Source organism: Ciconia boyciana, chromosome 6, assembly GCF_034638445.1.
Source record: "Ciconia boyciana chromosome 6, ASM3463844v1, whole genome shotgun sequence".
Lineage (NCBI taxonomy): Eukaryota > Metazoa > Chordata > Aves > Ciconiiformes > Ciconiidae > Ciconia > Ciconia boyciana.
In genome coordinates, this window is record NC_132939.1 from 10,728,707 (window position 1) to 10,756,429 (window position 27,723).

Genomic DNA, 27,723 nt, shown 5'->3' on the forward strand with positions numbered 1-27,723 from the left:
CTGGTTGAACTCTGCTGGCTCTACTCCTTGTTTTGAGCTTCTGAACTGCAACAAAAGACAATACATCAAGCATGTCCCTAATCTTCCCCATTAATGCAAGTATTATAGTTGCCACAGGCATCTTATTCAATTATCAGTGGAACTGAAGGTGATTCATGTGACTGAATAAGAAGAGAGGAGGGTTATGACATAATCTGTCTTCTAAAAGAGGCGGGTGACTTGTTGAAAAAGCTTACAAATCACCACTCTGACTGCCAGGTTTCTTTTCCCAGCTCCTCCCCCCTCCACAGCCCAATATGAGATCCGTGGTATTACTGACAAATTTCTCTGTAACAGCTTGCTGATCAACTTCAGAAGTTGGTATTTTTTGTTTTAAAATTAGCTGTCTTGGAGATTCTTTGAGCTGAAACTGAAATAGCACACATGAGGAGAACATAAACTCGCCTGTATTCAATTTTATCTTGCATATGTGCTTGCTTTAAGAGGCTTACTTTTACAGCCTATCAAGATTCAGCTAGAAGTTCTGTTACAGAAACTTCTGAACAGAACATCTGTACAGAAGCGCTATACAATGGTTGCTGTTCTGTTCTGACAATAAGCTGCATTCTGAATTGTTTCCTATTAAAATAACATGCAAGAAAACATAACAGTCCATGCTTACCAGTCTCTGAGAAGGCTGCTGAAAACTAAGATAGCTAACTGAGCTATCATTTAGCACAGTTCAAACATTTCTTCCCATTCTTGTCATACCTTTTTATATTTTTGCTGATTATCCCCATTTTAAATTAAAGTTGTTGAATCATACTCTGAAGTCTGACTTTTTTCTGTCATATATTCTGGAGGAATATTTAAGCCTTTTTCTTGGAAAAGGACTCTGTAATGACTTGATCATTTAGTCAAGGAAACTTAGTCAAGTTTCCAGCAGCTACCAATATTATGTCCGAGTTAGAGTAAAGAGCATATTCCAGAGAGAGATTTGGAAACTAAAGATGAAGAAGAAACTGAAGCAAGTGATGGAATTCAAAAGCCTCCCCCCACCACCACCCCGAACCACGAGAAACAGTTGATTTGGAATTGTTTCAGTTGATTTGGAATTGTTTGAGGAAACATTTTATGTTAATATCTGATGCAGTCTGATGGGCATTAAACTATATCCAAAATCTCTATGGAGACAGGTCCTTCAAGTCATTGCTTTGCAGCTCTCTTGGGCAAAGTGTTTATGGTATACACTTGACTTTTCATCTGCAGTGGTATTACCATCAAGGTAGTTCAACTACCTTGCCTTAGCATATCTCTCCTTCTCCTTTGTTATCATGTGTTATCATAAACTTTTTTACATGTTTTATGCAATTTCTCTCATTCTTTCATTACAAGAAATATAATTAACATATTTAGCTTATAATTTGTGGAGCCCAGGTAATGATTTTTGGTTTTTAAGGCTATATCTTCTGAAATAACATCTTTGTGGAAAATCTTGTTGATTCAGCCTTTTGGTCCTCTGGTTACACAAGTCTAGTGTTTATTGTTTGTGAGCTCTTACACCAACTCGAGTGGTCTGTAGTCTTCCGACTTTAGTGTTACAGGTCCTATATTCAGTTGCTGCTGGTACGTGTGATATCTAACTATACTTGCTCAGTTTCTTCTCAGTACTGACTTTCACAACTGCAGAATGCACTCCAACCATCCACAGATGGCCTTGGTTCATATTACATTGTTTTATCTTGTCTTTATGCATGCCACAAAGATTTCCCAAGTCTTAAACAACTGCTGTGTGTCAATCAGCCACTTTTATTTAGCGGGTCATTTTCTGTCTACTGTACTTATCTGAGCACTCTCTGGCTAACCTATTGGCAGAGTTGATTTTTCTTCTTCCCCTTTTTCTGTTCACATGGGTGTTGATTTACTAGGTTTTACATAGGTATTGAGTATTGGACTTCCAGCAGAAGATATTTCACAGTCACTCAGTGCAGCAGACATCATCGGAGGCTATACATTTGGTAAATGTGAGTGTAGTAAAATATCTTATTTGTGATTTGATGTTGAACTAATTCTTAATTACTGATTATATAAAATGTTGAACTCTGTCTGCATTCATGACAGATTTGGTTATGTAAAAATGTGTTGGCAGTAATTTAACTCACTGTGCCTGTAAGGCTGGGGGGAGAGTGGTTATACAAGTGGTTACAGGTATATTTCTTAAATCTAGTCTAGGAAAATAGCAAATGATGGCAGGAGAAAGGGTGCAAAATCTACCTGACTAGGCAGTCTTCTTCACTAGGTTTTGTCATTAAGAGAATCTTTTCCTGCCTAGCAGTGTGCTGTTCTTCCCTAAATACTTGATGTTCTAGGTGCAGGAAAGTCTCCCCTACCATTGTGTGGGAGCCAGAGACATACTGGGGAAGGCCTGTGGGCTCTCCATTGAGAAAACTCATTTAATGGTATGTAATGGAGTTTTAACCCTGATGGAAACGGAGCCGCCAAGGCTAAAGATTTTGGATTCTAAAGTTCAGTATAAGACTTTGCTCTGCAAGTGGAGTAACAACCCAGGCAGAATGGCTGGCAGTATGATTGAGGATGCATAGCTGAGGTCAAAGGATTATCTAGGCAGACATACAGAAATGCATGTTGGTTACTTACGAGGATTCCTTATTTTCATTTAGTACTACAAAGGTTAATAAGGAATGAACTTTAAGACCATACGGACTGACTGACCCACCAACTTTTAATACAAAGAGCCTAAGTTAAACTGCAGATGCATGTTTTATAAACACATATAAAACATAGGGTTTGGGGTGTGTGGGTGCGTGAAATTTTTTTAATAAAAGGAGAAGGCTTGAAAAAATTACATTGAGATGTTAGGAAAGATGGAAAGAAATGTAAGGACACAGAAATTCTAAAAAAAACAAAACTAGTTAGGAGAGGAAGAGGGAGTAAAGTCACCATTCCTTTAAGGGCATTATGTATTTACATAGTGCCACTGTGTAAGTACAGCTACAGGTGCCACGGTAAAACTTACTAATTTGTCTGAGACTTTTGTTTGTTTATAAGATATGCACTCAGATGTGCATATTTAGAGCCATTTCTGTGAGGTCTTGAATCTTAGTTGGACCTACTATAAACTGGTCAAAAGCTAGTGAGAAAAGTGTATTCTGAGCAGAGTTAAGACATTCTTCTTTTGATCAACGCTGGTAAGGTGTGGAGTGAGGTTCTGCATGTTCTGTTCTTCAGTGTTCTTGTTGACCCTCAAAACAGGGAATAAGGACCAAGTGTAGTGAATTTATAGGTGATTCTAGTTAAGCAGGGCCTTGCAGCCATGCTAAAGGACATGATTAAAACATAAGAAGAGCCTGATACACAAGGAAACAGTATAAATAATAGGATGCAGTTCAGTATAGACTGGTGCAAGGTTATACATTTAAGCAGAAACAATGAGTAAACACAGGATGAAGAACAGGATGCTAGCTAAATAAGAGCATTAAAAAAGGATCTGGAAGTTATGAGTCCTAGGCTGAAAATATATCAGTGTTACTATATGGCTGACATGAAAAGAAATATGGCCCAAGGGTCTGTGAAAAGGTTTTTTCCACTCTAGCCATTTTCAGCTAGAGTCCTGCGTCTACTCTTAGGCACTTATTTCAAAATAATTAAAAGAACAATTGGTGAAGAGGAACCAAAAGAAACCAATAAAACAAATCTCGAAAAATTAGCCTGTGAAGAAAAGAGAGAAAAACTTGTGTTTGTTTAGCCCAAAGAGGGACCTGCTAATTAGAGGACTACAGATAGTCTTCAAATATGTAAAAAATTTCTGAAGCAAAGGACCTTTTCTTTATCCATGGTGGTATGATAAGAAGCATTAGGTTGAAGTTGAAGAGACGATGATTCAGGTTAGACATTAAGAAAAATGTTCTAATGATGGGTAGCTAAGAAGTAGATTATATGGGGAGACTGTGTAATCCATTTCTGGAGGTCTTTAGGAGTAGGCAGGACAAGAATATTGCAAATAATCATCTGTCCTAGGATGGAATAATGAACCAGATGATCTCTTCAGGCACCTTTCAGTCCTGTTTGTTGGTGTCTTTGTGATTCTCTCAATTCCTTTCAAAAATATCAGAGACAACGGTGCTTAGTTCCTCACAGCTCAGCCCATAAAGATGACACACTTATATCTACTTCAGCACTGTACGGCTGGAAAAGTGTCGTTTAGCTTTTGGTTGGATAAATATTTGATTTCTTGATTTGCATTAATTAACACCATGTTTATTTTCATCATCTGTTTTACATTTGGGCTTGTAGACCTCAGTGGAGATCAAGAAGCCATGAATATATTTAATATTTTTTAAAAAATCCTATTCACAAATGTTCGGTTCAAAAAGAAAGGACAGTTGGGGGGGCGGATTATAATCATATTGGTGCCATTGTACAAGCAACTATAAATGAGTAGTCAGCTGCAGACTAGTGTAGTTGAAGAGAACTCAGTGAAGCTGGATTCTTGTGTTAGCTGAAAAGCCAGGCAAAGTGTTTTATTCCCCGGCAGAAATGCATTGCCTGCAATGGAGCTGGGAAATGAATTTCTAAAGGCTCATGTTACTTTTGATGCTTTAAGCAAACAGCTCCATTCCCACAGTTACACAATGTTTTAGTATGCAGGATGAAGCTATGGGACTCTTCTAAACTTTTTAAAACAAATCTGCAGATTTTTTTTTTTTTAATTGTGGTGTTTGTCTCCGGAGTATTACAATTCATAGGAAATGGGACATAATAGTTAGGAACAGGACATGTTTTAGAAGGTCTTGCTCCTTTGAGCCATTTAGAAATCCATAAGTGATTATGTAGCTAGAATAGTTCCTGATAAGAATTTGATAATTTAAGTAATTTGTTAATTGCTAACAAAAAATTATACTTTTCTTTCAGTAATTTCTCGGAATAGTATAATACATATGGCAGTTTTTACCATTTAAAAATAAACACCAAGATTCCTTGACTCTGGCAAAAGGCTGTTGAGACTAGATATTTCAAATTAAATGTTTTTTGTCTTGATAAGATGGCATTTCCCAATGAAATGATAGTTTGCTAGAAAATATCAAATCTATTCCTATACCATTCTTGATTGCTGGAAATAAGAAAGTACTCAAAATCCAGCTAAAAAAAAGGTATACACAAAAGGGTTAATGCATATGAAATAAACAGTTTTGATCTGTAGACACATTTTTGCATGTTTTTTGCATTATAACAACCACTCAATTTATATAAATTTTTATTAATTATTGCTTGAAATTCTCATATTAACTGTAAAAATTCTCATAGCACTTTTTTCCCCAGTCACAGGTGAATCATCATTCATCTAATAATGAAACCTATCAAGAAAGATTGGCACGATTAGAAGGTGATAAAGAGTCTCTCATACTGCAGGTATGTCTTAAAAAGAACATTGTCTATGTAGTTGATATTCACTGAATATTGTAGTTGATATTCACTGAAGTGACAGAGTATTTGCTGTTAAACAAATGTTAGCAGGCACCAAAAGTAACTGATATTTAATCAGGAATTAATTTATAATTTGTATAATCCATTGGATTGGTTTCATGGTGGGGTAAGTGGGGAGAGGAGAGGGGAGTAACAGCAGTAAGAGGGGGAAAAATGACAAAGGAAAAAAAAAAAACAACTTAAAAATAATGCTGTGAAGTCCCAAGACAATGCTGTGGTAGTGGTTCTCATTCTAGGTTTGCTGTGTTGTACCAGTTGATTTTCCAGGTTCTGCGTGCCACCATTTTTAATTAACTGGAAGACTGGCAGGTAGATAGAACTGATATTTTTCCTGCTTGTATACTGTACTAAAGTTGCTTTACATGATCAAAAAGCTGAAGGGGGAGGTAAAGGGGGGAAAAGAAAATTTGACAGTAAAATGCATGCCTAAGCTCTTCCAGGTTTCCCGTTTCTCAGTTTACCAAGCCTTTTTCAAACAGATCTCCTGTCCCATGTAGGTTTTCCTCCTGGAGAAAACACATGTTGTACAACTTAATTTTTTTTTTTTTCTGGATATTTTCACTATTACTAAACTGTACATTACATGCTTTTTAAAACTGAAGCTGGAGATTCTTTAAATGGTCTTTGCATATCCTTTCTCTTTATGCTTACAAAAGCATATTATAAGCATATATATTTATATCAAACAAAACTTAACTATACTGGGTAGGTGTTCTCTGTACTTTCAGTTACTAGTTTCTGTAAGCATGTTTTATCCTGTATGTTCTGTTCACACTTGTGTTAGCTTACTGAGCGGAATTCTCACTGCTGTTGTTAAATAAACAATAAATGGTTTGTGAGACATAAGCTTAGGCTTGGTTGGATTTTTTCGTTGCTGTTAAACTAAAATTGCTATTACCAAATTTAGAACAAAAAGTCCTGAATGAAAAACAAAGTTCTGGTTGGCATTTAAGTGTTTAAGTGTGTGCTGCAAATTCCCTTTTTTCTGAGAGGAAGTCAGGTCAGGGGAGACAACATCACAACTGATATTTATTAAAACACCTTCTATTAATCAAGTGGTTATTAGCTGTAACATCTTGATTCTATTAATAATAGCAAACAACTTTTCACACAGTACATTCACTTCTCGCAGAGTTCACTCGCACACATGCGTGCGCGCTTGTAATCGGAGCAACACTTAGGAGGCCAAACCCAGCTGTTTACTCAGAAGCAGAGGGCTGTACTGATGCACCTGTGGCTTTGTCCCTGAAGGCCTCCTTTGTTTCATCACACATGTGTATAGTCCTGTAAACTTTGTCTGCATGTAGCAGCCACTGTCGTCTTGTTTGGTGGTCATGCGTGCTGGTGGGCTTGTACAGATTTGGCAGAATCTTGGTGTTCAAACTGTATCAGCTTTTGTGGATTTAACAGGACTGCTAGTCTCCAGTGCTTGTAAGTTCCTGAAGACTGTTGCAGGCTGCTGCTCAGTAGGTGCTTTTCCTGTCTTTGACCTACTGATTTTTAGTAACTATTTCTTCATCCAAACAAATAGGTACCTATAGAATGCAGCAAGCCAAACTCACAAAGAAGGGACTTTTATGACATGGTTTGGAGACCTACCTAGAGTTTTTCTCAGAGCAATGTAGTAAAATCAGATATAGAAATTGTCTCTCTTTTGCCTTTTACCCCATCAAATCAAGAGGTTTAGTCAATATTTATGCATTTCCTATCCCACTGCACAGTGTTGCAGTAGAACTCCAAAAACCCCTGGCAAATAACATAGATGAAAACCTCAGTCTTACAGATGAACATCAACAACAACAAAAAAAGGTGCCAAGATGGAGGTGGGGTTAGAACCTGGTTTACACCAGTTCTGCATATTCTATCTAGGCAGTCAAATATGAGGAACATAGGCAAGTCCCATGCTGAGGTTACACTGGCCTCAGGGAGCCTGCTCGTACAAACCTGGCTTCTGAGTGTGACCCTTGGCATGAAGGATGAGAAAGTGATGGGAAACAGAGCACCTCTGTTCTGTAGCTCATGTTGCATTGTGCCAGTGACTGTGGTCCATAGCTGTAATCTATAGGGAATATGAGGCTGGGAGCACTCCAGTCTTGCATCAGACTTGCTGCAGAAGAAGCAGTACAAGGCACCTTGTGGTGGGCACCCGCAGTGACCACTATCTCTGTCCGCCAAGGCTGAGTCAAATAGTGTACTTGAAACCTGCTTCCACTGTTCAGTCTGTAGTGGAGGCTGGAAATGCTACAGCATCTGGGATACCTTCTTATAGCTCAGTGCCTGTGTGTAGGAGCTAATGTACTTCTTTAGGTGTTCGTTTTGTTTGGGGTTTTTTTCACAGAGATGTCTTAAACCCTTATACCACTTGATTTTTAGCTAATGGTTCAATATGTCTCACTTTTATAGATATTTACAGAAAATATATTAACTACGGGCTGACTCTTGTGTGTGTTGTACTGCTAAGGCAAGATGGACTTGCCAGCGTAGCATACGCTGGGGTTATGTTCTGTGTGCAGCCTACTGATTCCCTGAATAGTCTGGCAGATGTGATCCTGAACAGAGGGGAAAATCTGAGCTCAAAGTGGCTAATGTGCCTCTCAGCCTAACTACTGGAACATCCAACACATGCTTCTAAAGCTGCTAAGGTTTTACTAAATTCCTTTGCAGGTCACATTTAACATACAGAGTTTTCCTTACAGGTTACAATGCTAGTTGGAGCCTAACCAACCCTTTAAGCAGAGCTTGTTTTCTTTCTCTGGATTCTGCATCAGACTGAAGGAGAGGATTCAGTTTGTTTTTTCTTGCTTTCTGACCTCACAGGGTGGTTTTTTTTGTGTGTGCCATCACTCATTCAATGGGAGGAAAACAAAAAAGTAGACAAGCAACAGAATTCCTTGCGGGGAGTTCTCCCCCTGCCCCAGCTTGGATGTGTCCCCCTGCCATCTGCCTCCACCCACATCTTCCTATCATCTCTCATCCTGCGTTCATCTGTATTCTACCCTACAGCCAACTAGTTTAAAGGCAAAAAAATAAAATAGTCTTTTTTTCTTTTTCTATGTTCCTTTCCCAGGCGTGCTCATCATTATGTTTGCAGGTAAAACAAACACAGATCACTCAGTCATTCCCTCTGCAGCTTCCCTGAAGTGAACTCAATTGTTCATTGATTGGGTTTTAGAGATGTTGCGTAGCGGATATATCTTAAAGGTTTCACTTCCACATACTGTACCTTTTTTATTTTTTAAATAAATGGGTTGCAGGGTTGCATGTGAGAGCATAGGTAAGTTTTTGTTAAGGCATTTCATTCAAACTGGAGTTTAAACACCTAAGGTTGCTTTTTTGTTTGAGATAACAATTTTCTAGTATAATCAAGGCTTTTATATAAATAAATAGCAAAAATTAATATACAGAGTGTATATGTGCTGCTTAACATAGGAATTAACACAGGGGTTTTTCCCACATTTTTCTAATGTTATCCTGAGTGTATTTTTTTCAGTTTTGCAAGCTTTGAGTTAGGCTGCTGGGCTTTTCTTATTACACACTCACTGGTCTGTACCGCCATTCCCACAGTTCTTTACCAGTATTGCTTATTGTTTCTTTTCCTGGGATTCATTGTCTGTATCTCACTTCTTTTGCTTTCATGTTTTGGCTTGCAAAGCCTGGGAATTTTTCTTGGAATAGAACTTTGCCACTGCTAAAACATGCCTTTTACTCATTGCATTCTTTATAACTTCAGAACGCTTTATTGATAGGTAAGCTGTTTTTCTGTTCTGGTAAGAAGTAAAGTAATTGGATGGTTCCCAAATACACAGTTTTATTGTTTATCCGTTTTAGGGAGTGAAATGCCAACGGAACCTGAAATGGCAATGCATGCTCTAAAACCACTTAAAATATTTTCAGTATCCTGTGTTCTTATTTGGTGCTTTCTGATTTTTCAGACTTTTGTATGAACTGACTCAGGCTACCTATAAGTAGTCGTCCATCTCTTCTAGAAATGCTCGTTCTTTTTTATATTAAAACAAAATGATTGGGGGGGGGGCTGGTCAGAGGGCGGGGTTGAAGCAAAATATAGGTAAGACTGAAGAATTATCTATCTTGATAGAGCAGATTGCTGCAGTGCACAAGAATATTAAACCATTGAGGACTTTAAAAGAGAACTTGCTGTTAAAATGTGCATTTGGATGTTAATTATATAAGGTAATTGAAACTTATTTACAGTCAGTTCAGTAGCATTGTAGTTCTCTTCTCAAATTTCAGGTGAGTGTTCTTACAGACCAGGTGGAAGCTCAAGGAGAGAAAATCCGGGACTTAGAAATCTGTCTTGAGGGGCATCAGTTGAAACTGAATGCTACAGAAGAAATGCTTCAACAGGTAAAAATCTGGATTGGAAAGCTTCTTGCATAATCTTCTACAGCAGAGGGGTGAACATATATGGTCAGCTTGTCTACATGTATGAGTGCCTTTGGCAACAAGATAAAATGGGAAAAAAATGCCTCTTTTATTGTTCTCTTGCTGCTTTGCACGTTTTCTTTTCTTTTTTTCTTTTTTTTTTTTTTGCAATAAATGTTTCTTTGTTTTCCTGTTGCAGAAATGTTTTACTGGCTGGTTGCATAACACTGTACGTGGCAGCATGTAAAATGAAACTATTGTGTCTTATTTGTACTGTGCTGACGAACTAAATTTGGATATGGTTGAGTAACTGGTTAGACAGGTTAAATGTATCTAATATATGTAGGAGTTATAGAATTAAGAAGTTTTATTTAAATATCTTCTGTTTTCTTATGGCTTTGAAGCTGAACAGGTAGTAAGTTGAAATTAATTACTGTATCAAGTTTGGTTCTATAACCATTTTTGCTTAATTTAGGAACTTTCCCCTTATTTTTGAAAGAAAATTAATGTATAAAGATATATTTTCCTTTATTTCAGTCAACAATTTCAGGCTATGTGATTTAATTTTTGCTCTTTCATGTTATATGTTGAGGGAGCAGAACAAATGATAAATTAAATACCCTACATTTCATGTGTTACTGCAGAGCTGGCAGGTGTGTTGATGCAAAAGAATTTTTCCGGTGCAATTTTCAGTTATTACAGGTGCAGATCATCCACTGGTAATACAGTACACAGATATCAAAAATAGATTTGAAACTGTAAATAACCCTCAAAATCTATGCCAGAAATTTGCAGGATAGATGTTGTTCTTGATGAACTTGCTTCCTCTCCCCACTCAAAATGTTGGGTTATAAATTTACTATTTTAGTCTATGTGAAATATACAAGTCTTTCTATGAACTATTCATAGCTTTAAATTATAGTTGTGTTAATCTACATAAGCTGATTTTACTGTGCTAAGAATCGGTGTACATTTGTATGTAAAAAGTAGCAGTTTCTATAAGATAAACTTGTATCCTAAACCTTTTAAAGTTATAATTCTCCAAGCTTCTATAAAAAAATTTGGTCTCACACAACTTTTGCAGACGAAAATGCTTCCAGCGTGGAAAAGTTTTATTCTCATACTTAAATGAGGGGATGTTTTTACAAATGCAAATAGCGAGTGCATTTAGTTTTTCAGTGAGATCTGAAGTGAAATTCAAAGAACAGTAACTGTTTAAGTTATGAAAATCTGTTTTCAAACTTCAGGAAGGCATTCACAATAGAGTGTAGAAGTTTCCTGTTTCAACCTAAAACTAGATAGTTGTTCTGTGACTTCTGCTAAAACTGTTTATTGTTTCTCTGACTTAAAATTTTCTGCTCTGATAGCCTTCTGAGGAAACTGTGAATTTAAATCCTGGTTTAACAGAACACTGAGGCATGTGAGAATAGAATATAATAATACATGTATATTGCTAATTCAGTGAAAATGTTTAAATCTACCCATCTGGCATTAGGCACGTGCACAAATTCCTTACAAAGCTGATCCTAAAGTGATAAGCTCCAAAAGTCAGTACTAAAGCTAACGAAGTCAGAGAATCTCCAAATATGTTTAACATAAACCTGAAATCTAAATTTTGAGATCACTTCGAGTGGCTGTTATTGTTGCCAAATGGGAGTAATTTCAAATTTAGTTTCTTTCCTGTACACGTGTTAAATAGTTAGCAATAAGCTCAAACTTGTTGTTTTGTATTGTAGTTTTGAGATCTTGCATTTGAACATAACTTACAGAAATACTGACAAGCTTGCTTGTTGATTGCTAAATTTCTAAGTGACTGATCTCTCATGCTTACAGCATATATGATCACTCGAGGTTTTTTGTTTGGGTTTTTTTTTTTTTTTTTTTTTAAGATAAAGAATTATCTAGGCCACAACTTCAGGTAAAGATTTGTGTTTCATTTTAATCCTATGAGTTTGTCCATTTGAACTTTGCACAGATGTGTACACAAACACATATGCTTAGTATTTTAATTTTAGTGTGAGTGATGTACTTTTAATAGCTGAACCAAAATTAATAAATAAATTCAGTGTGGAACTGAGATATTTAAAATTTCTTTTCTCACTGGAATGAGAAAAAATGATGTTGAGTTAACATTTTAATTTTGTGAACAGTAAGAAGAGCAACTTAAGTGAAATACTAGAGGATTATGAGGGAATGGTAGTTGTGGTGTCTTTCTCACATGGATTACATCCCCCAGTAGACAGTGGGATATGGGAAACCCAAGTTAGATCTCTCAAAATCTCAAGTCAGAGAAATTAGACATTTATTACGGCTCAGCAGAGGGCCCTATTTGTCTATAATTTATTTTGAATGTTCTTTTCTCAGTTCATCTTCTTGAAAAGATTACCCTCTACAGGGAATGAGTTGAGATTTGGAGAGAAGAGAATGACCTGATAATGTGATGATTAGGACGTTCACGTAAGATATGTGGCCAACAGGCCTTCTTGCAGTTAATACGTCAAAAGTAGAGTGAGTATCTGGCCTCAGGGACTTCAATAGACTGATAGATCAATCAGGTTTTGGGGAGAGTTGGGTTCAGATCTTCTCAGCCAGCAGTTGCCAGTGTCCTGTACAAGTGCTCACAATGCTTAGCAAAGAGATGAAAGATACCAGTGCTGTCACTGAGTTTTTCCAGTCAAAACTATTTAGTGGGTCTTTCAAGACAGTATTTATTTATTTTTACAGTAAACTAACTTCTAATAAGAAAAGATCATCTAGCTCTGTGTACCTATATAAATATTCTTGCTTTTCAGAAAGACTTCTATTATTTTCCTGAGGTGCATGTAAATCCAATTTTATTTCATGGTTCTGCTTGCTTATTTACAATATATTGAACTCCACTGATTTTTACCTTTGTGAACTTAAGTTGACTGCTTCTTCTAAATGGAAAATGGAACAATAAAGATAATTGCCCTAGCTTGAAAAATCTTTAATGTATATTAGTAGAACTGCAGTATGGATAAGCATATTACTTACTTATGTGGGAAACCATATACCTGAATCCAGGATAAGCCCTGTCTTTTTAATTTTGGGAACTATAAGAAAAGTGACTCTTAATTAATTCTGTGCCCAAAATGCTACAATAAAAACAGAAGTCATACATTTTGTTAAGATAATTTAATGACGATATCTGGTAGTTCCACAACAGCAAGGGTATGTAATGCTACCCTGCAAAATAGTTTTTTGCTGAATCTATGCTAGCAGAGACTTGTCCACTTTGTCAGGGTGGGGTTACTGGCTAAAATCCTTCTGGCTTATGATTTATGCACAGTTGTTTTGAACCCTGCTACAAAGTGATCATGGAAACACTTTGAAACAACAGCTAAAATAAACTTTATACGAATTACATAAAATGGCTGTTCGGCATTTAGGGTGGACATCTTGAATGCGGAATAGTAGCAACAGACACTGCTGCTTGTTTGCAGAAAATCATGATTCGACATCAATCTAAGAGGACAGTGCAATATCCATTAGTCAAAATGTGAACTTGCAAGAAATGAGGTGAGCCAGTCTAAGGGTTACTGCTACAAAAAGGAGAAGGCCTCATTCTCCTTTAATCTTTCTCCGTGTTCCTGACCATGTGCTTCTGCAACTTATTTTATACTGACTGTCATGCTCATCAGACTTTTTCCTCAATGACTAGGAGAAAACTAACTTGGGTTTTAAAAAGAAGGGGATGTTTTTCTCCTGGGTTAGTGAGTTGAAACAGCTCACAGAAAAGGTCAAGGCATGGCATAAGGGCAGTGGTGAGATGTGCATTTGACCTAGCTGTTTATGAAACCACAGCCAAAGAAAATACGGCTTAGCAGCGTTTGAGAAACAGGAGAATCCTGTGTAACAGATGCAGAGTTGCCCCGGTGTGCACAGTTACAGATAGCGCATGTATGTTTTCATGAGATGTGATGGTTACGGTGTCAATCTCAACATTTTGCTTTTGTAAGGATACTTGTTCCACTACAGACTCCAATCAAGAAAAGGCATTTTTCACTTTGAAGGTGTTTGCATTGTCTTTCTTTAAAACAAAGTAGGTCTTTCAAAAACTCATGAAAGTCAATGGCAAAACTTTAAATCAGTCCTTAAGTATGGTTCCGGTTTAGGCCAAGAAACACATTTCCCTGGTCAACCTTCATAGTAAATGTTAAGAGAAAATTTTCTGGAGCATGACTGGGAGCAAGATGCCAGTTTTGTCTCACTGAATTGCCTTCCAGTGGTATCTCTGTTTTGCCATCAAGTGTGTAAAGAATATGGAAATGCCAGCCTATGTGAATAGCTACCTGCCTTGCCCCTTAGCACATTGTAATTAATGTCTTGAAATAACCCCCCCCCCCCCCCGAATTATCCTATGAACACGATTTATGCTGTGACAGTCCATTTCCAGTACATCAGCTGCTTTAAAATGTAAAATTACAGCCACTTTTCGAGAAGAATGATGTGTATGTGTCTTGTTCTAAGTTAGTTTGTGGCATTTCTAAGTACTTTCTTCCAGTCAATTTTAAGAAAGAAGTATTTTTTAAGAGAAGAGGGAGTCTTGAACATCTGCCATGTTAGCCTTGGGGGAACCTCAACTTGCTATCAACTTGCTATCAACTTTTCTTTCATTTGTACTGTGTACAAATGTAGAAAAGAATTGGAAAGCAAAAGTAATTTTTGCTCTATAAAGTAGCCTAAATTGTCCCATAACAGAAAGTACCAGCCATGCATAATGTAAACACATTGGTGCTATGGAATCTATGCTGTCAATCTTGACAGCTGTGTTAAGTCAGTTTGAAAAGTGAATTTTCTGCACGTACAGATTTCACCTCCACAGTTCTTTTAAGTGCATTTGTTATGGTAATTATCGTAAGAATAGTTAGTTACGTCTTTGCTATTCCAGTGCTGCATTTGATTTATTTAACAGATACTAGTTCCCATTGAAGCTCTGTGGCATAAAGTATAACATCTTACAGTTTGCTTTGCCAATCAAAATGCTAGTCTGTGTGGCAATGTCTTTCCTGACCTGACCTGAACCAAATCCTAGGTGTGGTTTGACCATGTGTTTCAGCCTTCCATCTTATTTCTGACACATAATTGCAAGAAGCAATCCAGAGGACTCTCGTCAGATGGTTGCATTGTGTGAACACATTTGTGTCTTCTGTCAAGTAATTTCTCTTGCAAAGTACAAAGCAGTCGGCTATAGATTCTTTCTGTCTTAAAAATACACATAGAAACTGAAATGCTTGAATGCAAACAGGAGTGAATTTCTGTTTCTCATGTCAGTGTATGGCCAACTTCTGCCTGGGTGCAAGGAGCAGGGGAAAGTGCCAGACAGTGCCCTTTGTGAGGCACAATGGAGAATCTTTTAAAAACCAGTGGATTAAAAGAATGCAGGGAGGAGCTGTACGAGAGTAGGAATTTGAATCCGATGCAGTTTAGTATGTACCTGTTCTGGTTTTGCAGTTGTCTTATATGCAGGGGAGCCAGAATCCTATCTTGGTTGCAGAGCATAAATCTGGTGTGTATCTGTTTGCTTCTCAGGAACTTTGCTGGCTGGCAACGATCATTCCTTCAACTTTCAATTGCCTGAGTTATCTGATCTTAGATGAATTTCAGCACTTGTTTATAGCATGCAGTAACTTCTTGCCAGCAGCTAGCTTAGTATTTCAGATTTTGAAGTGTGCTCTGTGCTGCTCTGGTTGTGAGGCATAAGGTTTTCAGAACGTGCTCTCAAGTTGTGCAGCTTATCCATCCAGGTGAGCATTACACTGCTTTGTTATTTCACAGTTAATGTAGGCACGAATCTGCTCATCAGGCGTATGCAAAGGGCTGTTCAAATTGGCAGTGCAATGGGAAGTTCTGTCCTTTCTGTTGCTTAACTATATAATGGGCAAATGATGAATTGGAGGGCTGTAATTCACTCTCTGCTACTGACTTGCACCATTTCATGGTGATTACACATGTACATTGCTCTCAGCTGTGTTTTCAGTTAAGCAAATATCTTATTTCTACTACAGCTGACACACAGCACTCAAAAAGTGCAGTCCTCATTAGCAGTGGTTCTTGCTGAATTTTGCTTACCAGGTAGGTAGTTTGGTCGGTCTGTCTGTCTCTCTCAACTATTTTAATAAGGGTGAAAAGTATGAAATTTTTTAAGTGTTGTGTTGTGTACAGTGCACAAGTGCAAAATGGGGTCTCTGGGGTTTTTTCCCCGCACTTGACTAAAATCTCACTTATGGTTTCTCAATCAGTGTATGGCATGATTGTTTCTTCTGTTTTGTGGAGTGCTAAATATCCTGGAATTTTCTGTGCTTGCAGCTGACAGCCTAGAATAGTGTAGTGTCCTCTTTCTAAGCTATTTTCTGTCATGTTAAATTTTATAAGCAGCTTTATAAGAATTATGTATTTCCAAGACAACAAAATGTGAAAATGAGATCTACAGCATGTGCTTTGGTTTCATTGGGAATATTGAAGAGCATGATTAAATATTTTAAAAGTATACAGTGTGAATTTTAAAAATACTGTTGTGTTTGGAAATAGTTTCATGTTCATTGATCTGTCTGGTACATGCATATTGTAGCTTCTGCATGACTCATCTTTGTAATTATTCTACTCTAAAATAGCTTTTTTTCCTTAATTTTTAAAGTTAAAAGTTGATTTTCAAAAAAAGAACTTTGATAAATTATACTTATAGTACATTTTAAAATTAAAAACAAGTATCTTGTTTATAAATAAGATTCCCTAGAATATGTTCTATTTCTGTTCTGTATTTTGGCTCTTTAAGATTTTCCTAAAGCTGCTATAGCCCAAATTACCATTTTTGCCTGTCTTATATTATCTTTTTTGCTTTAAAACCAATAACAAATTTGTATTTTCTTTTCTTACAATGGCATATTTATTCTGGCTGAATTCAAGTTGCATCATACCACTGAAATACACTATAATTTCTCTGTAACAAAATGGGTCACATTCTTAATGAGCTGTTCACTGTGAGCATCTGCTTGAAGATGAAAATAATTGCTTCCAGATGTTACCATTTCAAGAGGGGACATTTACTTTAAACGGCACTTTCTTTCAAAGCAAAAGTTAGACTCTCTAGAAGCAAGAGAAATTGTCAGCTGTTTTAAATCAATGTAGCTCCACTGAAAACAAACTAGGGATAGTTAGCTATTTTGTCTATTTTAAGGCAAGAGTTTTATGCCAGTTTACACTAGCTGAGGATCTGATTCTCCAGCTTCAGAGAAAACTGTAAAATTTTGTTTGAGTTGATTAAAAAAAAAAAGTCAGCTGCCTTCATGCTGGCTTATACCAATTAGCCACCTTAGTGTTCACATGGAGCTACTGAACTCAGAATTAAAGGAGTGAGGTATTACTCTCCATTGCATAATTAATTGTAATTTGGGAGTCTATAGGAAAAAGTAAGGAGTAAAGCCAGATGGTGCACTGAAAGGATAGATCTTTTGTTAAAAATCTCTAGAGGGATGCCATGTCTCCTTGCCTTATTAAGAAATCTTCCTGTCATACCATGGAACACCATGTTGGTGTCAAAAAAATTTCTAAATGTTGTTTCAGTTCAACAGTGAATAGAGTCTGTCCATGGGGCCAAAGTCACCTCATCCTGCTAGCCCTTTTGATGTTCAGTGGCCTTATTTCATATGAAAGTTCTCATTTATAGCTGTGTCTTAATCTGCAAAGGTCTGCTATGTTAACAGCTGTACAGAGCCTATTCCAGTCTGGACTGGAATGTGCCTCTGAAACTTGTGCAAATCAGTGTTTTTCTGGAAGACAGAGGAGTTATTTGTAATTATAATTGTAATTTGTAATCACCTTTGTAGAAAGCAGCTACTACTGGGATTTCATTAGGTGACTGCCTCTTAGTGCACTGACTTTTTTTATTGAGAAACTCTATCTTGTCCTGATTAGTGCTTGATTTATTTCATTCAGAGAAAAAAAACAAACCATGAGGCTACATTTCTGTTTATTTTCCCATCCATACACAAATATCATTGTCAATGTCAGCAGGAATGGCATGGCACTGGGAATAGTGGGTGGCTTAGATAATTGGTGTTGCAATGCAGATGCAAGTTTAGTACTATTTTTAATTTGGGCAGCATTCCCCACCAGACTAAAACAATTTACATGTAGAGCAGATTTGGGTTCCAAATAAACTTTAACTGTATAATTTTTAAAATAACCTTTGTGGCTTCCTTGGCTCCAAACCATAGTCTACAACATACTATATGGTTCGTGGAAGAGGAGGAGATGAGAAAAGGGTGATGGACAGGGCAGTTTCTGATCACTCAGTAACATCAGCGTAGATCCAGAATAACTATGCCAACTTCAGTTAAGTCACTTCCATGTAATTCAAAGCAGAATCTGCTGTGATTCCTCAGTGCATTTCATATGATCAAAACACCACTGTGAGTTATGAATTACCATAAAAATTTTTAACCATTTAGAAACCTATCTTCTTTTGCAAAAATTAATTAGGCATTTGGAAAGTTGAGTATTGTTTTTTTTAGGCTTAAACTCCTGAATGGATTTTTTCTCTTTGAAAATGGAGGCCAACAGAAGCGTTTTATATATAATACACTCTGTTAAATTTTTGGAAGATTTTTTGCTTTGGCTTTCTTGAAAACTGAAAGATGCAATGAAGTTGTGAATATTGAATGTTTTCCAAACACAGTGATACCGCTCTGTCCAAAGTATGCCTTTCTCTGCAGTCCAGAAAACAAACTCGGGGCACACAAGCAAAAGTCATGGCCAATTGTTTCTCCTTTACACTGTTACTCAGTTTAGACGTTGCCTTTTAGATTCCAGTTAGGGCATACCACGTTTTCATTCAGTGCTGTTCTCTCCAGAGTGTGTAGCTTCAAAAGTTAACAAGTACTACATGGTGTAAACTTTTAAGTACTGTTAGCATGACTGCAGAAATGTTGCTTGTCTTTGGTACTCTATTTTGGTTAGGGTGCTCATTCTGTAATACATCCTTTATTGAATAACCCAAAATAAGAAGTTCTAAAGTGTTTCATTGTAATACTAAAATGTAGCTTTGTCTGATGAGTATTTTAGGAAGTAGACAACTGTTTTGTAATGTGTCATGTGAAGGTTTCTATGACATTATGTAGGTTTGTGTTTGTTCAGCTTTAATATCGTTTTCTGATTTCATGTCTTGCCTGGGGATTAACTCTGCCACACATTTTCTTGAAATAGGGAGGGGGACACAGTGGTTTAGTGATTAACACAGGAGAACGTTTAGGTGAAAATAGCTGCAGAACTCGAGAAACACACAGTTCAAACAGTTCAAAGTATACACACTGTGACGAGAGGTAGAGAAATTTGCTTTCATATGAATTTGCCAATCACTCTTTTTTTTTTTTAGTTACTTTTTCTGCCTGCAGTAAATGCTTACATCAAATCTATTTTGCTGCATTTTTTGCATTGTAAAGCAGTAGCAAGTGTGACTTTTGAAGAAGACAATCATTTTGCTTTTGTATTGAAAGCATTAAATACTGGGGTAGAAACTTTTCTGTGGGTCTGCCAGTAAATCATGTAGCATTCTGTCAGTGTTCAAATAAATAACTGGAGAAAATGTTCTGCTTTGCTTTCAGGAGTTGCTAAGTCGAACATCACTAGAGACTGAGAAATTAGATTTAATGGCTGAAGTTTCAGACCTCAAGATTAAACTGGTTGGTATGGAAAAGGAACAGAGTGAATATGAAGAGAAACAGAACAAAGCTGAGGTGAGTTTCTTTCATTAGCTTGTTTTCTTTTTTCTTCTATCATGTGTCTGTGATATGCTGTCATACACCTGAGCTTTTAACCCAAAATCAGCATGCAATAGGATTTTCCGTGCTCACAGCACAGGCTGTATCATTGATCCTGTGAATTCGGTGAGGAATACAATTATGCATTTTTGGGATGTGGTTTCTTTTCCCCTCTCTCATTATACTTCAAAGGTTGCTGTTTGGCTTTAATCAAGGCACAAAGTCCCTTCCAGAAGCATACATTACAAATGGCGTTCACTTAACCCTTTCCTTTCCACAGGAGCTGGACTGGCATGGCCACATGAGACCTACCAGAGCTCTGCTCCTTCCTCGTTTATGTGGCAGAGAAGACTGTCAGCTCAGTAGTATCAAGAGTGCTACAAACACTTAGATGATCACCCTTGGTGATTTTAATGCATTCATGGCACTTGGGAGGGAAGGGCAAGGGGCAGGGCATTTTCCTCAAATGAGCCTTTCCCCTTGTGGTTATGTAATAAATAGTGCAAAAAAAATTACATGCATTGGAGGAAACTATAATCCTTACTCCCCTTCAGATGTGGAGAGTTCTGGACATCAAAGAAGCTTTGCTTTTTACCATATTGGTTAAGAAAGAGAGTATGAAACGGGGAATCATGGGAACAATATCCATTTCATGGTAGTGAGCAGCAAGTGGGAGCTGGGAAGGGAAGTGATTATGGAAAACAGTAATGCATATGAATTGCCCTACTCAGTGGTCCTGTAAGGGGACCAACTAGCAGAAGAGGATTATCTGGCAAGGGAGGATTACTAGGTCCAAGACTTATATGTTGCTGACTGAAAAAAGACTATGTTCCACGTTGATGTAGGAGAATTTGAAATCCAGGTGGTGTTAGAAAACTGTTTGCTCTCTGTAATGTTGCTAGTGGAATATTTGATAACTATGCATAAGTAATTTACCTGCAGTGACATAATACATTTGGGGTGTGTTTGTTTTTTGACTTACTTATCCTCTGAAGTTTTCTTTGGAGATTAAAAGATAGCTTAAAGAGAGCAATTTCTGGCAGAGGTTGCAAGCCAGAGAGGCACCAGCTGCTGTTTTTACCATCTGTGGCCTTCTCATGCTCTTTCACCCATAATTGTCAGTGTCTTGTGTACAGAAGGGCTAAGCAGTCTCGTACTACCTGAAAATCTAAATGGGTCTGTGCAGCTCCTCGGTGCTACAGATGGCAGCCTGCTCCCAACAGCCACCTTCCTGAGAGGCCTTCAGCACTTCCCATTATGTGTCCAATACGAGGACGAGGCTGCTTAAATTATTATTGCAGGACATGCACAGTCAGCCTGACTCCTGAAAAGCAACAAAGCTTTGGAGTGCATTTGCATTGACAGGACTTTTAGGTACCCAGTAGGTCTGGGCATGTGATGAGGGTGGGGCTATGACCTGTGAAATTCTTCTGCCACTGCAACAAGATGGGTGGCCTGCTTGGATGGAAAAATTGAGCTTTGTTGGTCTGGAAGCCTTTGTTGTATTGCTAAGTGATAGGAAACATTCCTGCTGAGATGGAAAAGGATTCTCAACTTTTCCATCAGATTAGAATCATTGTGTTAAGTATGCCCTGAATTATTAACTACCCCAAGATGCGATTAGATTTCTGGCCTGTCGAAAGTCAAAAACCTGTGTACTCAAAGCAAGGAAAATGGGTGTTGTAAGTAAAGCTGTGGGAAATAAACATAATTTTTTGTTTGTTCATTGAGCCATTTTAAAAATTATTTCAGGTTGTCCTGAATAAGCGTTAATCCAATTTGTTAAGATGAACGGGATCAGTTCATCATCTTTCAGTCAAACTGGCTGCTTACTTGAATTCTAATGGTTTAATCCCATTTCAGCTCCTTTTACTGTGAATTTTACTAATTTTCAATACAAACACAATTTCAAACATCAGAATGACTATATTTTCTTTATACTATTAGACTACAACTGCTGCTTAAATTGGGTAATATCTTTGAGTGTTTTCCTGAACTCCTTGCCTCCAGTGCCCAACTACATCTTTCTAGTGAATAAACCACTCTTATGTACGCCAACAGTCTACCTTTAGTTTGCTCTTGTTTATGCATACACAGTTGTGTTGTGGTAACATAATTGCTTCAGAGTGAGACGGTTCTCCAAACTGAGTGACTGAGTGAAATTAATCTTGTTGTAATTGTATGTCTGAATGTCGTGGCTACTACAACATGTTCTTACAGTGTATAATGCCTCAAATCAAATTGCAATTAGTATTTTTACATAAGTGGAACAAAGCTATGGGTGACAGAGGTAGAGCCTTTCTTATAGACTGCAGCTGGCCAATTGCTGCTTTCAAGACTGAGCTTAGGATTGACAGAGGCGAGCAGAACAGTGATTTTATAGATTTGCTCCTATCAGAAGTAATAGTCCTCAGTTTTCACCCTAGTGCATGTGTTACAGAGGCATCCAGCAGTTAAACCATTTTAAACAGCCTGTTAATTATACTTCATAGCTGACCCTGCATTTTCTAAATATAATAACAGGTTTTAAAAAGTTTAAAATTAAATGTGGCATTGCAGAATAATTCATCTAAAATATATTTGCTCTGTACTCTAATTTTGTGTCAGCTTATTTCACAGCAGCTGTTTCCAGTCACATAGAATTTATCTGTAGAATTTTTTCTCTGGTTGGGTTGGGGGGAAACAAAACAAATTAAGATATCCTGCTAAATATGAGCAAGTTTTAATGTGTCGGATGTATTTCACTTTATCTTGTGCAGCTGTGGTTTAGTTTTGGTTTTAGTTAGCAGCAAAGAGTTTATCAAGCATCTCTAACCTCCTCTCAAAGGTATTAATTTCACACTGAATGCCACTTGTCTCTGGCTCTTCAAAAGCACATGCTAAATTTAAAGTGCCATTTATTTATATATATAACATAGGGGCCGGGAGAATAGCTGCTTGTGAATGGACAGCCTCACTCTTGGCTTTGTTGTTGTAATTCCTTTTTTTGTGGAATAATGTTCTACTTTTGCCACAGTGATGCTGTGAAGGTTTCTGAATCCCATCTGAGGGAGTTTGTGTAGCTTTTCTCTTACCTGAGAAGCCTTAGAAATTTTGGAAATGTGTTTTCTTAATGTAGCAAGGTATGAGCAAGCAGCATTATCAAGTGATTAGTGGCAGCCCAGATGCCTGCTCTACCTGAACATAGACAAAAGAGACCACCTATCACTATCAGGAGACTGCAGGAATAATTGTCCGTTTCGACTTGCTTAGCAGCCCTTCTTCTCTCCTACATTTTCTCTTCTAGCATGGGATAAGTTTTGTGGGTTTTGCTTTTTCATACTGAGGATCTGAAGTTTGCTATAAGCTGTTGGGAATTGTTTTGTGGCTCTTGTGTGGACGCTTCTGAATTAAATATCTAGTGCATAGTTACTTGCAATTTCAAAGAAACTTGAGTGACTGAGCCACTGACTCCCCCTGGGGAGTTTGGTTTGCCGTCTCACCTGAATCAAATTCAAGATATAGTATGTTTGTGTTAATAAATTTTCATGCTGTGAAAGAATCTCAAACATGAGAAGCCTTTTCTACCTTGAAACTAGAAACAACTGTAAAGGCATGTATTGCAGCTGGAGTTCATCTGTTTCTCTTCCATAGAACTCTTATCCTTCACTGGGGTAAGGATTTCTGCCATTTCTGTACTGTCAAGTTTGCCCTGAGGGAAGTCTGTGTGGACGCAGAGTGTTTCCCATTCCCGTTTTTAATGTGAGGCAAAAGAGAAAAGAATTACAAGGTGCAGCAGAAGTGTTTCTGAACTCTCCCACGTTGCAACAACTGGGGCAGCTGTCAGTTTGTGCTTAAAAGTCTATGCATCTTGTTTGAGCAGTGGTTCTTCAGAACCTCGTATGCGTTAACAGTGTTCTCTGTCAAAGACGAGCACAGACTAAAACTTTGATGCTTAAAAGAAAGCAAGAGTTGAATGTGTCCCCTGACGACTCCAATCTCCAGTTGGTACTGCTCAGTGAGGTGTCTGATTGTGGAGATGATGGTAAAAATAAACAAAATCAAAGCATGGAGGATGGAGGAATTGTGGATAGTATCTAAAGTGTACATACAGCTGGTCCTACGGGTGTTCTGCTTTGCAGCATTCTGATACAAGAATCAGTTAGCTACGGGGATGATCTGCTCACCATTATCCTACTGTGTTGCTGCAAAGTGGCTAATTAGCCACAGAACCTACGAAGGATATGGTTTCACCTAGGGGAGCTGACGCTAAAGGAGGCTATCTCTTCTTACCTGTGCAGCCCTGGCAAAACATGTCAGCCTATAAAAGACTGGATATTGCAGAGTTGGTATGCTGGTGCCCAGTACTCTTTCTAAAATTTTTTACTGTTTACAGAACTAATCCTCATTTACGTGCATAAAAGGTTTGTTGGATGACAGAGGGTGAGCATCAGACATTGAGATCCAGATTGAGAATAATATGTATAAAGTGAAATATATGCAAATGCTTTTCTGAATTTCATCTTATGCATAGTGCCCTAGAACAATACTTAACCGATGTGAAACTCTTTTACCTAACTGATACATACATTTTTGAAAGGGAATCTTTGTGAATATTTAAAGTTGTCTGTGGATACTGATACAGTTTGAGATTGGTTGTGTTAAATATGTACCTGGTCAGAATAGTGTCCTGTTCTTGCAGTAGTTGTTCCCTAGCTTTGAGATTATTGGCTCACCAGAGTGTTGAGATTACAGGAGGACTGTTGTGCATTATAATGAAGAAAATAAATAAAATTATGCCATGTCATCTGTTGTTCTGTCCACTAAAAACTTTTTCACTCCTTTGGGAGATGGATCAATCTCATCAGATTTATTCCACTTCAGAAGATTGAGAAATCACAAAACGTATGTTGTTAATGTACATGAAAATTAAGAGAAAGGCACTCCAAACTTGTAATACTTGAGAAAATACCTAGCACTATTTGCTACTGAGTTAGGGAGTTTAAGTGAAATGTTATATAGGTTTTAATACTTGTCTTTGGTTTGCTTTCTGTAGCTGGATTTTTTTGTGTGTGTATCGCTGATACACACCATTCCAAGAAGCTGGCCAGCAAATCAGCACACTTTAGAAGTCATTACTTTTTCTCCTGTGATATCCTTTGATTTCTCCTATGTATGTTGCTTAACTCTTTCTCCATGTCAAGATACTGCCTAGCTAGCAAGCTAGGTAATGGAGTTATTTTTCTGACCCATGCTAGACCTGGAAACAGAATTACTTTATTAGTAAATTCTGTGTATAAATTGTGAAAGAGGAGGTTATGGCCCCAACTGAGCACTTAGCAATTTCTTCCTAGTGGATGATTTGGCTATGTAAATGAATGTAATCAAGTCCATTTCAGCAAAATTGTGCCTCTCAGCCAGCATATTAAAGTATCTTCCAATTTTTCCTGATATCTGACTTCATGTGACTGAATAAGTTTCCAAACATGACAGGCCAAATTCTGATCTTCACATTAGGATCAGAATCGTGAATTAGTCTGGAATACAGGTTCTGTTTATTTAAATTGTAGCTTTGTGCAATACTCCAGATTTGTACCCATTCACATATACTTTATCAGAAGGGAAGCACATCATCTGTCTTTAGTTTGCCTTTAATGTGCTTCATGTATTTCTTTGTGCTGCAACTGTAGAAGTGTCGTCTTTGCATCATTTTCTTTCTCACTTGTCTTTTTGTTGTTGTTGTTTTTCTTTTTTTCCTTTCTTCCCATGTTTTCAGTCAGTAGTGAACCTGATCAGTGAGCTACAGGAGCAGATGTGTAGACTGCAGCTGGAAATTAATAGTAGAATCCAAGAAAGAAAGTCTCAAGATAGGAAACCAGACTTGACACCTAATGATCCTCAATCTAGTCCAGCATCAGTGGTAGAGACTCTCAGCCAGAAGAATTGCTCTCGGTGTGATGTACGAGAAGTACACCTTAGCAGGAAGCCTGTGTATTGCCTCGCGTCTTCCCTTGCAGAAACTAAATTCCACTAACCAGAGCTATGTTGTGAATTATTGGCATTAATCTTTGTGGCTTTCATTAGCAAAGAGTGAGGTGGTCATAAAAACTACCAAAAAAAACCCCACCTGAGACATCCCACCCCCAATTATTGGGACAAATTTGGTCACCATTGATGTCTGCTTACTAAAGCACAGATATCTGTAAGACCCAATCACCTCTTTCAGGGTTTTTTTATGGTTTCCATTTTACTTGTAGGTCTGTAGTGCTGGTGTGGTGTGGGTTGTTTTTTTTTTTTTTTATTTTGGGGTTTGGAGTTTTTTCCCCCCCCTTAGTTGAGATTTGAATGTTTGATATGCAGCATGCTAGCATGGTTTGGTAGTTTGCTAATTTTCCTCATGATAATGTCACCCTAGCCATGCATGATAGTGCACTCTAGCCAGTCCTCTGAATACAGATTATTAATTCCTGAATATCTTAAAAGCTTAACACAGGTATAAAATACAGTTTCAGGTAAGACTATCTGAAACGTATCCTTTTTTTTTCCTAATGATAAAGTGAATGAAAAGAGCCATAATAAAAATAATCTGCTTGTACCTTTAAATAGCAAATCCAACACATTTTTGTTTATTCTCTGACATGAGCAGTTACTAGAAAAGCATTTTTGAATTTACATTATAGATCCCAGTTGTATTTGGTCAAAATTATGTCACGTGTCAAAACAAAAGCTACTTTGCATAAACTGCTTAAATTTACTGAAGGTGGAATGATACTGGTATGCCTGAAAAAGTCCATTTTAATATTTGCTTTTAAATCAGTTTGCTTTAGTTGCCACATCTCTTTGGTTAAAATTTGGATCCCCAGAACTCATTTTATAAATAATCTGCTTACATTGTGAGGGAGTTTTTCAGTAATTTTTCTCATAGGTTTATTTTACAAAAATAACTCATTTGGCTATGATACCTATTTTGAAAACAGCGCTATTGTTTATGAGATTGCCTCTGTTCAGAACTAATTAGTGAACTATTAGACTACAGTACAAGCTGCATATTGAGGAAAAAATCTGAGACTCAAATCTGGGAGTCATTCAAAATAAACATCAATTTAATCCAAGATATTAGTATGGTTGCTTAATGTATATACTATAACTCCATTTTGGAATCTGGTATACTTCCAAATTTTTCCATTCCTTCATTTTAAGACATTTGGTCTCATCAGAGACCATCTCCATCAGGGATTTAATAATGTTATCATTTAGAATGAACAATAAGATACGGTTCTGTCAAGGAAAGAGAGAAGGGACATGTAAGAGACAACTTTGTCAGAGGAACAGATGGATGTTAGGAACCCTGGCTGGCTGCAGCTCTTGGCTGCATCAGCTCAGTTTGCAAAGTGGCGAACGTCAATGCTGAAAGTAGGATATTTGTAGTCATATTTGACTGTAAGTGTATGGTATTAAATGCCTGTAACTTGCTAGATACTGTTTAGTCTGAGTGTTATTTTTCTTGGTAAGTAGCTTAAACACCTGTTTGGGGAGAGGATTGTCACTTTAATGAAAGTTAGTAATCTTTTAGCACTGCTTGTTTCTGCTTACTTTGAGGTGGCTGAAAAACAAAGCAAAACAAAAAACCCGAAACAAAACAACAAAAAAAACCCAACTCCCCCAAAAAAACCAATAGTTAATGTTATATGAGACCGCAGTTGTGGATTTTTTGGCTCATTTTCACCGAGACACACATGACTTCACCAGGCTCAGCTGCATTCCTTGATATGACTAAGAAATTTGCTCATAATTTCAGGTGGAGAGTTTGAGAAAGTATTCCTTATCTCTCAATTCAAAATAGTTTTTGTCATCTTAGACTAGGTCACAGTTTTTAATGTGGTGGTTCAGTGTTCATTACTGTGTGGCTCATGTGTGATCTTTAATTTACGACTATGGAAAATTAATATCTACCAGAATAATCTTACTTTTAGCTGCTGTTCTTCCTTTGCAGGGTTTGCTACAGGAACTTAGACACCTCAAAATTAAAGTGGAAGAACTGGAAAATGAAAGAAATCAATACGAGTGGAAATTAAAAGCAACTAAAGTAAGCAGAGTA

General features: G+C 37.3%; 1 protein-coding gene across 1 annotated transcript in view; it reads left to right on the forward strand.

The window, feature by feature from the left end:
- Nucleotides 1-27,723, forward strand: part of PPFIBP2 (PPFIA binding protein 2) — a 95,851-nt gene that overhangs the window by 39,630 nt on the left and 28,498 nt on the right. Inside the window, exons 3-7 of the mRNA XM_072865384.1 lie at nt 5,320-5,409; nt 9,736-9,849; nt 19,491-19,622; nt 25,402-25,584; nt 27,619-27,711. Coding sequence (XP_072721485.1) covers nt 5,320-5,409; nt 9,736-9,849; nt 19,491-19,622; nt 25,402-25,584; nt 27,619-27,711 — 612 coding nt within the window. The remainder of the gene's footprint in view (nt 1-5,319; nt 5,410-9,735; nt 9,850-19,490; nt 19,623-25,401; nt 25,585-27,618; nt 27,712-27,723) is intronic.